At 43.2% G+C, this 11,081-nt stretch overlaps 1 protein-coding gene and 1 long non-coding RNA gene across 6 annotated transcripts; one reads left to right on the top strand and one right to left on the bottom strand.

The window, feature by feature from the left end:
• On the top strand, positions 1 to 10,145 carry sgl (UDP-glucose 6-dehydrogenase sgl). Of its 5 annotated transcripts, none has more exons than XM_022835860.2 (8): positions 1 to 19; positions 6,752 to 6,780; positions 7,046 to 7,346; positions 7,607 to 7,757; positions 7,912 to 8,149; positions 8,374 to 8,590; positions 8,689 to 8,950; positions 9,386 to 10,145. In XM_022835860.2, exons 2-8 carry the CDS (start codon positions 6,755 to 6,757, stop codon positions 9,640 to 9,642), a joined length of 1,452 nt encoding a protein of 483 aa, XP_022691595.1. In that variant the 5' UTR covers positions 1 to 19; positions 6,752 to 6,754; the 3' UTR covers positions 9,643 to 10,145. The 5 variants fall into 5 exon arrangements, with proteins under 5 accessions (XP_022691595.1, XP_022691594.1, XP_022691597.1 ...); XM_022835859.2 differs by lacking the exon at positions 1 to 19 and adding an exon at positions 2,018 to 2,546; XM_022835862.2 differs by lacking the exon at positions 1 to 19 and adding an exon at positions 4,026 to 4,177.
• LOC111261952 (uncharacterized) lies at positions 347 to 1,214 on the bottom strand. The gene is made up of 2 exons (XR_002681297.2): positions 766 to 1,214; positions 347 to 671 (listed from the first exon to the last, which is right to left on the bottom strand). It is a non-coding gene; the product is annotated as an uncharacterized LOC111261952 (long non-coding RNA).
• Positions 10,146 to 11,081: the final 936 nt, after the last annotated feature.

Raw genomic sequence — 11,081 nt, 5'->3', positions numbered from 1 at the left:
ATCTTTTGTTATACAACGGGTACGTTTTTAATTAAACCGGCGAATTCCGAAATAACTACGGCAGCTGTGTTATCCAACTTCAAAATAGCTGTGTCTGTTGTGTTCGAATGCTGTGATAAACATCATTCGCCCATGCATGAGTGTTTGTTGCATGGAGCGTCACTTCAGAGATTTATTGTTGACGTATTTGCGTTGTCTATATTGAAAACAATAATCTGTGGACAGCTGACACGTACGAATGAGCCAACCAATTTAATTACCGGCAGATAACTTCAATACTTCGATAAAACGCGATTTCAGCACGTGCGTCTGCCAGCGCCTTTTTCTAATATACGATACAATAAACTTAAATACTTCATCAGTTTATTTCGATTTTCCCAAAAAACAAAAGACTATACCAGTCAGGCCTGTCTCCTCCCTTTATTGCCAGGGAACAGGGTTACTGTTTTGGCAGATTACCCTTTCTCGATGAGGCTCTCCTTGAGGTTGTGAAGCCAGCCCAGCCGCGTTCTGCACTCACCCTCATCGAAGTGGCGAGCTGTGATGAGCGATGGTAGGAAGGCGAGAGGGACTTCACACAGCGTCGTAACAGCCGATCGGCAGCGCAGCAGATGACGACGGCTGAGGTAGTCAGCTCGCCTTGATGTTTGGTCCGGGCGCAGGCCCCTCCGCTAGATTAAAACGAAAACTTCTGAGTTATACTGCTGTTTTAGAGGCATCAAATAATGTGCTGTTTGATCATTGTTACTGTTCGATATACGGAACTTGATCTCGTCGCTGCCGGCACGTAAATAGCATAGCGTGAAACGTTACGACATGCCCCACTGAGGTGCAGCACACGCGAAACCACCGGCACGTAGGACCATCACTAGGACCTAGCGCCGCCAATTACGTAGATAGACGGAACCAAGACACGCTTATGGATAGGATAAGAATCTTAAGCAAATGCATTTTAAGTGATCCAACAAACAGAGCCAGCTATAAAAAGGGTAGGACGCCAGTTACGTTGGTGTTTCGAGATTATCATTTATCCACAAGTCGAACGGCTTTCGGTGGCGCTTCGGGCGAATAATGCGCAGGCTGTCTCACTTCCTCCTCTCCCGCCGTCTTCCCTCTCTCTAACGATCTTTCTCACTCTCTCTGATCTCGTCAAATCTAGAGAACAGTCAGAATGCTGGCAATATCTACCGTCTTGATTTGATCCTGACTAATGACACCCACTCATCTGTTTACACGCATAGGTGCGCAAGTTAGTAGAAGAAGCATGCTACGCCTGGCAGTTAACGTACCTCAAACAACTTGTGGCTAGCGACGCGTTGTAGTCAGGATGGTTTCCTATGAGCGGCCAGCGCCGCTAGCATTCGGTGCATGTCAGCCGGCGAGTGACGGTCGGATCGACCTATCACGACGGCGGCGGCGGCGGCGGCGGTGACGGCGACGAGGGTCTCACGTCGTAAGCCGTTACGGGGCTGCCTGTTTGTTGCTACGATTGACCGAGTTACTGACATAGTGGAGCGGACGCGTTCTTGTTCTCGAATCGAGTTGCATCTAGCCGTTACTGCTGTGGCGGTTCGGCCGGCGCAAATGCTGCTTTCTACAAGCATCACCAATGGCGGTTGGCGATTAGCGGCTGACATCGTTTGAACAAGAAAGCACGAAAAACAGAAGGATCGAAGGGAGGTCGCGGCCACCGGTTCCTTTGTCACTGCGACTCAACAACGTAAGATGGCGGAAACCAGACACATCGAATCGACTTAAAACATCAAATAGCTATCAGACCGCCAACAGTTCGGAGCAATCGGCTGGATCGGTCAAGCCTGGCAATACGTTGGGTTTTTGGTGGAGCTGATGTCGCACGTTACGGTGTTTGCTCCAGTCGACTACGGGCCATTGGCGCCTCTTCTTAGTTGACGCGTTGATTCGTACCGGCATCGAACGCTTTACACAGAACGAACCAGCGGGAAGAGGGGCAGCAGCAGCAGCAGCAGCAGTAGTCATAGACAATGTGTATCGACCAGTGGCCAAACAAAGCGACAACTTGAGTGGTGGCGGCAACAGTATTTCACTGCGTACCCAGAGTTATTTGGCGATTGTCACACTTGGTTCTTTCGAAGATCTTCTCGTTCGTGCCGACAGTTTCCGTGAAACGTCCGCAAACAAGATAAACAGCTGGAATAAATCACTAGTAAATTACTAGAGCTGTAGCTCGGCGCGTCCGCGATTGAATTGTTCGAACCTGTCGTTTAATTGTTGTTATGTCAATGTAAAGCCTTGATGTTATGGTAGAAAAAAGCGTGATTGTTGTAACGGGAAAAACAAGAGAATTAGTGAATGTGCTATAATAATGTGTTCGAGCATAGTCAATTTCGCCTTCAGTAATCAACCCAACGGCGTGTGAGAGCGATTTAGAACGTGGTTGCTGTGGCAAAAAAAGCCCCTTGCTCGTGTACTATCATCGAAAGCTATTGGAAGGATAGAATTGTGCTGAACGGTAGTGATCCATTTCCAGCTGGCGTCAAATCACCTATCGTTGGTCGAAGGCAAAGGTAACTATACGCGAACAGGGAACGGAATTCTGTGTGTGGAACATAAAGTACAGCCATATTGATTACGCTAGTTCACAAATGATCGAACACAAGTCAGTCGAACGTCAACGGCCTAGATGCTCCCTTCACACGGTCCAACATTTCATCTAAGGACTGACTTCTAGTAAAGAGTCACTTGTGAGCCGAAACTGATCTCGCATCTAAACGAGCCCCTTCGGATGTACAAACACAAGTGTTTGCTAGACATCAATAAAGGCTACCAAGCAAGAGAGGCCAGCGACATTTTGGTCAAATTGCAATAGTTTATTACTTCAGATGGATCGAGGAAGCTAGACTAAATAAGGGTGGACGTTAGCGTTTCGTAAAGCAGTAAACTAGTAGCTAGACACTGAGCAGAAATGCTATTTGCGGTTGGCTCCTAATAAGGACCGCTCTAACCTACAACTTCAGGAAACAGCGTTCGGTCAAAATGTTAACATTTCTCCCAACATGAACAGACCAGCGACGATTTGTTTTGTTACCGTTAAAAATTGATTACTATATTATTTACAAATAACATCTGACAATTATGTCTGCTGACAAACACGTTGGCGTATTTGTAAATTTTCTGGCCAGCTTAAGTCAACCGTGGAATTTATTGATAGTGTTTTTTATCGTGATTCTTGTTGTAAGCATTCAAAATAGAAGAAGAGGCCAGTAGAGCAGCTTTTTCAGCGCAGCGAGTAAGAGGTACTGTCAAACAACCGGCCGGGTCAACGTGAGGCACACGAAATGGAGGTCTATCTGCAGGGCATCGTTATTGCGCTGGTAATAGACGTTATGGGGTGTCAACAGAGCCGATCATCATCAAATGAAAATACATGGCCAATACACAGGAGCCCCAGTTCCAAAATCAAGACGAAGAACCCTTTTGACGATACGCTTCACTTAATTGCCGATTGAATGCAGTTTTAAATGACTGTTTCCCTTCGCTCCAACCTTTCACCGGATCCAGCGTTCGATTTTCCAGACACCGCTTAGACCAGACCCCGGTTTGCAATTTTTGCCCCCTAAATAGAAAAGATCACTACGAAGGAAATGATTTTTCAAGGGCAGAGCTGAAAGAAAATCTGTGGGCAATCAACTCAGATACTCATTATTCTATATTGTAGTCTCTCCATACGAATAACTTGATTGTATTTACAGAGAATTCAAGCTTTACATCATAACATAAAGGGTAAGCTCTATTATTATTACTTGTTGCATAATAGGGCAGCAATTAAGTAGATTATCGCTTCACTTTAAAAGATGCTATTACTTTCTCATACCGCTTTAAGTCTGCTGTACTTTGGGGGCAAAATGCACAGACCTTTGCGATCCGGGCCTCTGTCTATCGGCTCGAAAAGATGCCCCAAATCATTATGTCGTTCTAGATGGCGCTTCCCTTACCTGTGTGTCACACAGTCATGAGGTTGAACGTTTTCTCAGCGGCGTACCAAAATGGCAAGAGCACGATTATCCGTGATGCACGTAGGATAGACAATTGGATGTATCGGACTGACCCGCCTCTAGCAACTCACGATTCGACGGGTTATGGCGCGAACAACGCCGACCGATGATGATGCTGCTGCTGCTGTCTCCCAAGCTATAGGGTACGCTCCGTAGCTTCAGTTCAGAGTTGCCCTTTTCAGGATGGAATTTTCGTACGCTAGCGTACAGATCATGACGACCAGGTCTATGTTCAAAAATTCTTGTCGGCTGTGCACTGGCCAAGCAGGTTTTTAAAGATACCAAGGAAATATCAATGCTGTATTCATCTTTTGTAGGCTTAACTTATTTTGTAGCCAATGTTTAGCAATAGCGTATTTGCCCGCTAAGCGAGACGTCAACAGAGCGGCTCGAAGTATAAAAGCAAACTTTGACAAGCTTCGTTTCGAGTTAAAGGGATTAACATCTGGGGCAGTAAATTATATAAGAAACAAATCACTGGACAATTTTGATATATGTACGTAACGTTAGCGCGAAAAAGAAAAATTCGTATGCGCTTCCTTCAGTTAGACTTTCGGAACCTTAGACCTTGGACTTTATGAAGCATTGCTATTTAACACGCTTCACTTACCGAAGATCCATTCATGTGAAGTTCGGTAAAGCCGCCGTGCTAAATGGCATCTTTATAAAAGGACAAAGCGCAATAGATTTGGGAGACTGTTTCTATCCGCTACATGTACGTGCATAGAAGAGCGTTTTAATTGACATCAGCGGATTGCTTTATTTTTTACTACCAGCGGCGTTGGTATACGCTTGTTCATTGAACTAGTTAGGGAAATTGTGAGTAAGAAACAAAGTTTGTTTATATCTATGTAGGGATAATTGAACGAAAAACAAATAACACGTTTGTGTTCAGATTGTCACGTACGTTAACCCGAAAAAAATTCGCTTGTGGCTAGTGTAACAATGCAGATAAAACTGCAAAACAAATACTGGCTATGTCGACAATTCGTCAGGGCATCCTACTGCCAAAATTCCAGAACGTTTGTAACAGAGTGACGTAAGGCGCAGATGTTGGCCGTAATGTAATTTCGCGTCAAACGTTCTGCCCACTGCCATAATTCCTGAAACATGCAGAGATAGGCTGTGCCAGATGATATGGTTATCGTCTGTACAGAACTAATGCACACAATTAGCTCCGGTATCTGGGTCACCGCTTTTATGTCGTTGATGCCTTAGTAGGAGATCTGTGGCTGCTTGCAAGCGTCACATATAAGTATATAACGAATTTCTCCCTAGTTTAAGAGGTTCAGAGCTTTGGCCTGCACGCCTCATTGACAGAAGGTCAGTGTATGTGTATCATATGAGGAGCGGTTCATATGAAGTCTGCCACGCCTACTTTAACAAAAGTGTGAAAAAAGCGACGTATGCAATGACGATACACCGGATGACACACAATCGGCGACCATCGGATAGAGACGTTCGATAACGCTTATCGCGGTAAAGGGTGCAATGGTATCATGGACGCGCATGGTCTCGGAACGCATCCACGGTAAAGGCAGATATGTTGCGATGTTTTTCTAGATATATTTCTGTTGGAGGAAGCTGTGGTGATACGTTCCCATCACAAATCAGAGCAAAATAGAGCGTGCATATGCTTCTTTCACATTTAAGCCTCACACACCTTACGAGATATAGATGAATAGATAAGACGGTGTTTAAGGTCCCCTTACGTGCATTTCTATTGAGACTCTCTAGAGAATATTTAGCAGCTATTTAAAATGTGGGTTAGAGTAAACGGTACAGGCACGCACTACACGATCGGTAGGAAGCGCAATACAAGCTTTAGAATAGGCTGAAAAACGGTATATTTTACTAGTCTGGGCTAAAGTTCGACGGTGTACTTGAAATGAATTGAAGGGCAGTTAGTAACGACATATTTATTTATTAGTAGAAAAAACAAATCGTTCATTATGGTGTGAATATGCTTAATTACTATATATTTATAGAGTGCCGTAGGGTAAAAAGAAGTGAAGGAATCTTTCGTTCCTGCCGTAACCAATTCGCGAAGAAATGTTCGGTAATAGCGTTCATCAATTTCATTGAACAGCGCGCTTTTACGTAGTCCGCAACGTCTATGGACGTCAATCGTATAGTCTAGATTGTAAATGCTACAAAAGTGCGTCTCATGGTCGTTTCTTCTGGCGGTTACAGCTTTATCGTTTCATAGATGCATCGTAAACACTGATATAATTTCACCGACTCACTCAGTATATCTACCCAAATGATTATATGGATTACATACTATAGGCTCCTCTCTCCTACTAATAGTGTGCTGTAAATAACCTAGATACCGCTAGGTCGATACGTTTTATATAACCGATACAGCCTTACGTTTTAAGCTGCCACCTAAGTTGCACCTCGGTTGATCCTGGAGACTGAGAGGACCATCCAAATTGATCCAAGTAAAAAAATACGCATCCACAAAATGGAGCAACAGCAGATATTTAGCTGGTAGCATTCGAATTCGCTTGGAACCTAGACGTCGGTTTGTGAACTAATCGGACCGTTGCCGCTGTGTCCAGTTATCGTATCGTGGCGCTACAAACATTAGGACAATAAAATTTTGGCCGAGCGTTTATGACCATTACATCTTAACTGAACAAGAAGAAATACATGCAAAACAAAATGTAACAGATCTTTTGTTTTTTTTCTTCTTCTTCTTCTTTCATTTCCAGAATATGACGGGGAAAACTGAGTCGCCACGGTAAGTCTTTTCTACGTTTCATATTTTCACTGCTAACAAACACGAGATGACAGCAACTATCCCGTATTTTTCTAACAAACATAATATATATACATATACAATAATTAGATAATTACTTGTGAATTAGAACATTTCATTGTACGCTGTCTTTTTACCATGCTTGTCGATGCTATTTGCCCCCTATTAAATCCGCCCACCGCCTTCCTGTAAAGATGCTCACAGTCTCTATTTTATTTTATTTCCTGTACGCCCCGCCAACACACAGACGTATCCAGGTGCGAAATATCTGCTGTTTAGGCGCGGGCTACGTTGGTGGTCCAACCTGTTCCGTTATTGCATTGAAGTGTCCCCACATTCGGGTTACCGTGGCAGATCCCAACGAGGCTCGCATTGCCCAATGGAACTCGGATAAGCTGCCCATCTATGAACCTGACCTCGATACTATCGTGGCGGGATGCCGCGGTCGGAATTTATTTTTCTCGACCGATCTAGCCCGCTGCATCCAAGAGGCTGATCTAATATTTATTTCTGTTAATACCCCAACAAAAACGTACGGATTCGGAAAGGTGAGATGATTTCAATAATAAAATGCCGTGTAAAGAATCCACTACTTGTATGTTTAAAAATTCCCTTTTACTACTACAGAAACTAAAAACTTTTTAGGGTAAAAACCATGTGACAAAATGAAACAGAATGTTTAGGTCAAGCATCGGCGATTTGTTCCTTATGACAACGATATACATTGGTTCTTGTCTGTTGAAATGCTACCATTCCCTGTTGCGCTTGTGCTGTGACCCATTGTTACCAAATTGTTCATCTATTGCAGGGGAGAGCTGCAGATCTGCGCTTCGTCGAGAGTGCGGCTCGCGCCATAGCAGAGTACGCGAAGTCGTACAAAATTGTCGTAGAAAAGTCCACCGTTCCGGTGACTGCGGCAGAGAGCATTCTGAAGATACTTCGAGCAAATGGAAAAGATGGTATGACCGCTTTGCATGCTATTGTTTCATATTAGAAGTAAGTAGTATTAATTGCCTATCTTGAGTAAAACGTAACTTCAAAGCTGCCGCATTGACCACTGCTCATATCTGAACGCATCACTTATTTATATCTGTCTCTGTATGTTTTATGAAGGAGCCACGTTCCAGGTGTTGTCAAATCCCGAGTTCCTTGCCGAAGGCACTGCCGTTTCGGATTTGTTGAACCCAGATCGAATCCTCATCGGAGGAGAAAAGACCGCTGACGGACTCGCAGCTATCGAAAGCCTTTGCGATGTGTATCGCAATTGGGTAGCCGAAGAGAAGATCATTACTATGAATACTTGGTCTTCTGAGCTATCGAAACTAGCCGCCAATGCGTTACTTGCCCAAAGGTAATAAGTGTTTAAGGCCAATAAGTAAATCAACCAGCTGTTCGCTTAAAGCTGTGCTGCAAGCGAAGTAAAAAAAATATTCAAATTATACACAATTTAGTATTGTGAGAATCTAGGTTGATCTGTACAATCGATCTCTTCTAATGACTAGTCATTGAACGACAGCCTGTTACCTTGAACAGTTAGCCGAACGTCTAACTTGATCTAAATTCACGTACATATAGAATCAGTTCGATCAATGCCATGAGCGCTATCTGTGAAGAAACCGGAGCCGACGTTCAAGAAGTATCTCATGCAATTGGGGCTGACTCTCGAATCGGCTCGAAATTTCTCCAAGCTTCGGTTGGCTTCGGGGGAAGCTGTTTTCAAAAAGATGTGCTTAACCTCGTATATATCAGCGAATGCCTCCACCTTCAGGAAGTGGCAAACTACTTCTACCAGGTGCGTCCAAATGAAAGCGGAGTAATCTATTTTCTAGCTTATATAGATAACTGAGCATTATGCAGTGAAGTAACGACCGGCCACCTTTATATTCGCAGATAATAGAAATCAATAACTTTCAACGGACCCGATTCGCGCGCCGTATCACGCGCGGAATGTTCGATACCGTGGCTGGCAAACACATCGCTATATTTGGTTTTTCATTTAAGAAAAATACGGCTGACACTCGGGAAAGTGCTGCAATTTATGTCTGTCAGCAACTGATCGAGGAGGGTGCACGGTTACGTATTTTCGATCCGAAGGTCAAACACCAGCAGGTGATAAGTGATCTTAATGACGCAACTGAAAAAGAAGACACAGGTAACTTTATTGGCGTTCTGTAGATTAAAACAAAAGCGACTTTTATCATTGATCTGAGTCGCTAGCGGCAAACTGCTTCGGCGGAAAGTTAAGTAACGCTCATTTCCTAATTACCGCCAGTTGTCACAGGCCAGCCGCCTGTATGCGTCTCTCATCCTTTGTATGGCTGTAGTCGCTTTCTACAAAGCTCCTCAGCTGTTTCTGTGCAAGTCAGAGGTTGTCAGTGTGTCAGTAGAAATTATTTATAAACGTTAAAGGCATTACCATTTACTATGTTTGTTTAGCGTTCGCTCGTTCTATGGGTAAATTAGAGACTGGCCGCCACATGTGCAACCAAACGTATCTTTGCCTTTGCTCCGCTCTGAAATTGCTTTCCAACATTATTACGTATCGCTATTCGTTTAACTTACTACCTTTGTTTGTTGCTGTTTTCAGTTAGTAAACAGGTTGAAGTAGTTTCGTGTCCTTACGAGGCTGCGCAGGGTGCACACGCCATTGCAGTTTGTACCGAATGGGACATTTTTAAGGATCTCGATTATCAGCGTATATATTCGGAAATGATGAAACCGCCGTTCATCTTCGATGGACGACGTATCTTAGATGATGTCAAGCTGCGTGACATTGGATTTCACGTTGAAGTTATTGGACAGCGTGCTAACAGCAAATGTACCGGGCTGAGTAATGGGCACTAATAAGGTCAAAGTTCAGTAATGTATGGATCCGGTACGTGAAACGATGCTATTACTAAGCAAATATATGAACCTAAGGCAGAATAGTGTATGCGCGTATTTTTACAGTATTATTAAGAAATGTATTCGTCAAACTGAATAAATAACGGTGGACTTTGGATTGTGCAGTATCGAATTGACATGGACTTCGTTCCTTTTGTAATAAATGAAGTCAGAAACACCATAAATATATCAAATTGAACGTTAGTGGTAGAATAAGAGGAAGAATGGTTTATGTGAAGGAGCAAGAGAGGTAAGCTTATGTAGTAGAGGGGCTTTCAAAACGAGAAAAAGAAACTACAGCACGTATATTTCAGCAAAAGGATGCAATATAAACATTCTCATAATACAAGAGAATAAGATCGCACGAAATCTTCAAGGACCAGTCTTATATAAACATATATATTTATTATACCATACCAAGATAAAATGTGAACATGACGCTTAATAAAGACAAACGAAATGTATTGGTTGCACGACTCGGTTTATGGTGGTGGAAAAACATGTATTCTGCATAGGGGACATCGTAGTAAGAACAGTTTATTAAAGGAAGCCCTATGTTGGTTGATTTGATTGGTTGACGTATTTCTCGGCAAAACTTAGGGACACGTGATACGGTGCAAGGCCGAAATCGAGCGGGGACAAACTTTATTTTGCAATAGATACGTCTGAAGCAATGCTGGACGTAAGCAATAGCAGGTGTGAAGCTCAACGCATTTAATCATCTTTGTTTAAAACCGACAGAATATTGATATATACCCCTATAGTAACCTTAGTCATATGGCACGGTCATACGGCCGCCAACGAGCAGCAGATTGCGAACGTCGTATTTTCTCTACTGAAAAAACGTTCCGCCATAATCTCCGCAGCAAGCAGCGGCTAGATAGGGATAAGTTACTGTGACGAGAGTCGTGATATTCACCCTCGTCAAGCGCAAGTGCATTGTAAGTATAACTACCGAAGTCAGGTGGAAATCGAATTGACTCAACTTTGTATGTATCATGATAAAAGACTAATTAAAATTAATTAGGTTTAAGTAGTTTGACGAGGTTTTTCAATTACTGCAATGAGGCTTTCCGCTTCACTCCGAGCCCTTCATCTCCTCGCTGAATCAAATGCAGCATCCGAAATCCTTAGCATAGACGTGAAGCACTGAAAGATGTTCATATCCACGAACCCTGTGCTTTGCTCGTGTTAAGCTTTTACATTAGGTATCAGCTCATAGTAAATCTGGAAGACAACTAATCCTGGACGATGTGCTTTATTTACTGTTCGGTGAGATAACACAATATCATATTATAGATTTGATATTACGTTGAAAGCTGCCACCGCTTCCATTCGTCATAATTCTCAAGGTTTAAGACCTACCAGTAATGAATGAGAAATGCAAAATTTAGCCAATC

The sequence above is a fragment of the Varroa jacobsoni genome, unplaced genomic scaffold (genome assembly GCF_002532875.2).
Source record: "Varroa jacobsoni isolate VJ856 unplaced genomic scaffold, vjacob_1.0 scaffold_617, whole genome shotgun sequence".
NCBI lineage: Eukaryota > Metazoa > Arthropoda > Arachnida > Mesostigmata > Varroidae > Varroa > Varroa jacobsoni.
The sequence above is the reverse complement of the archived record's forward strand: the minus strand, read 5'-3'. Positions and strand labels throughout refer to the sequence as shown.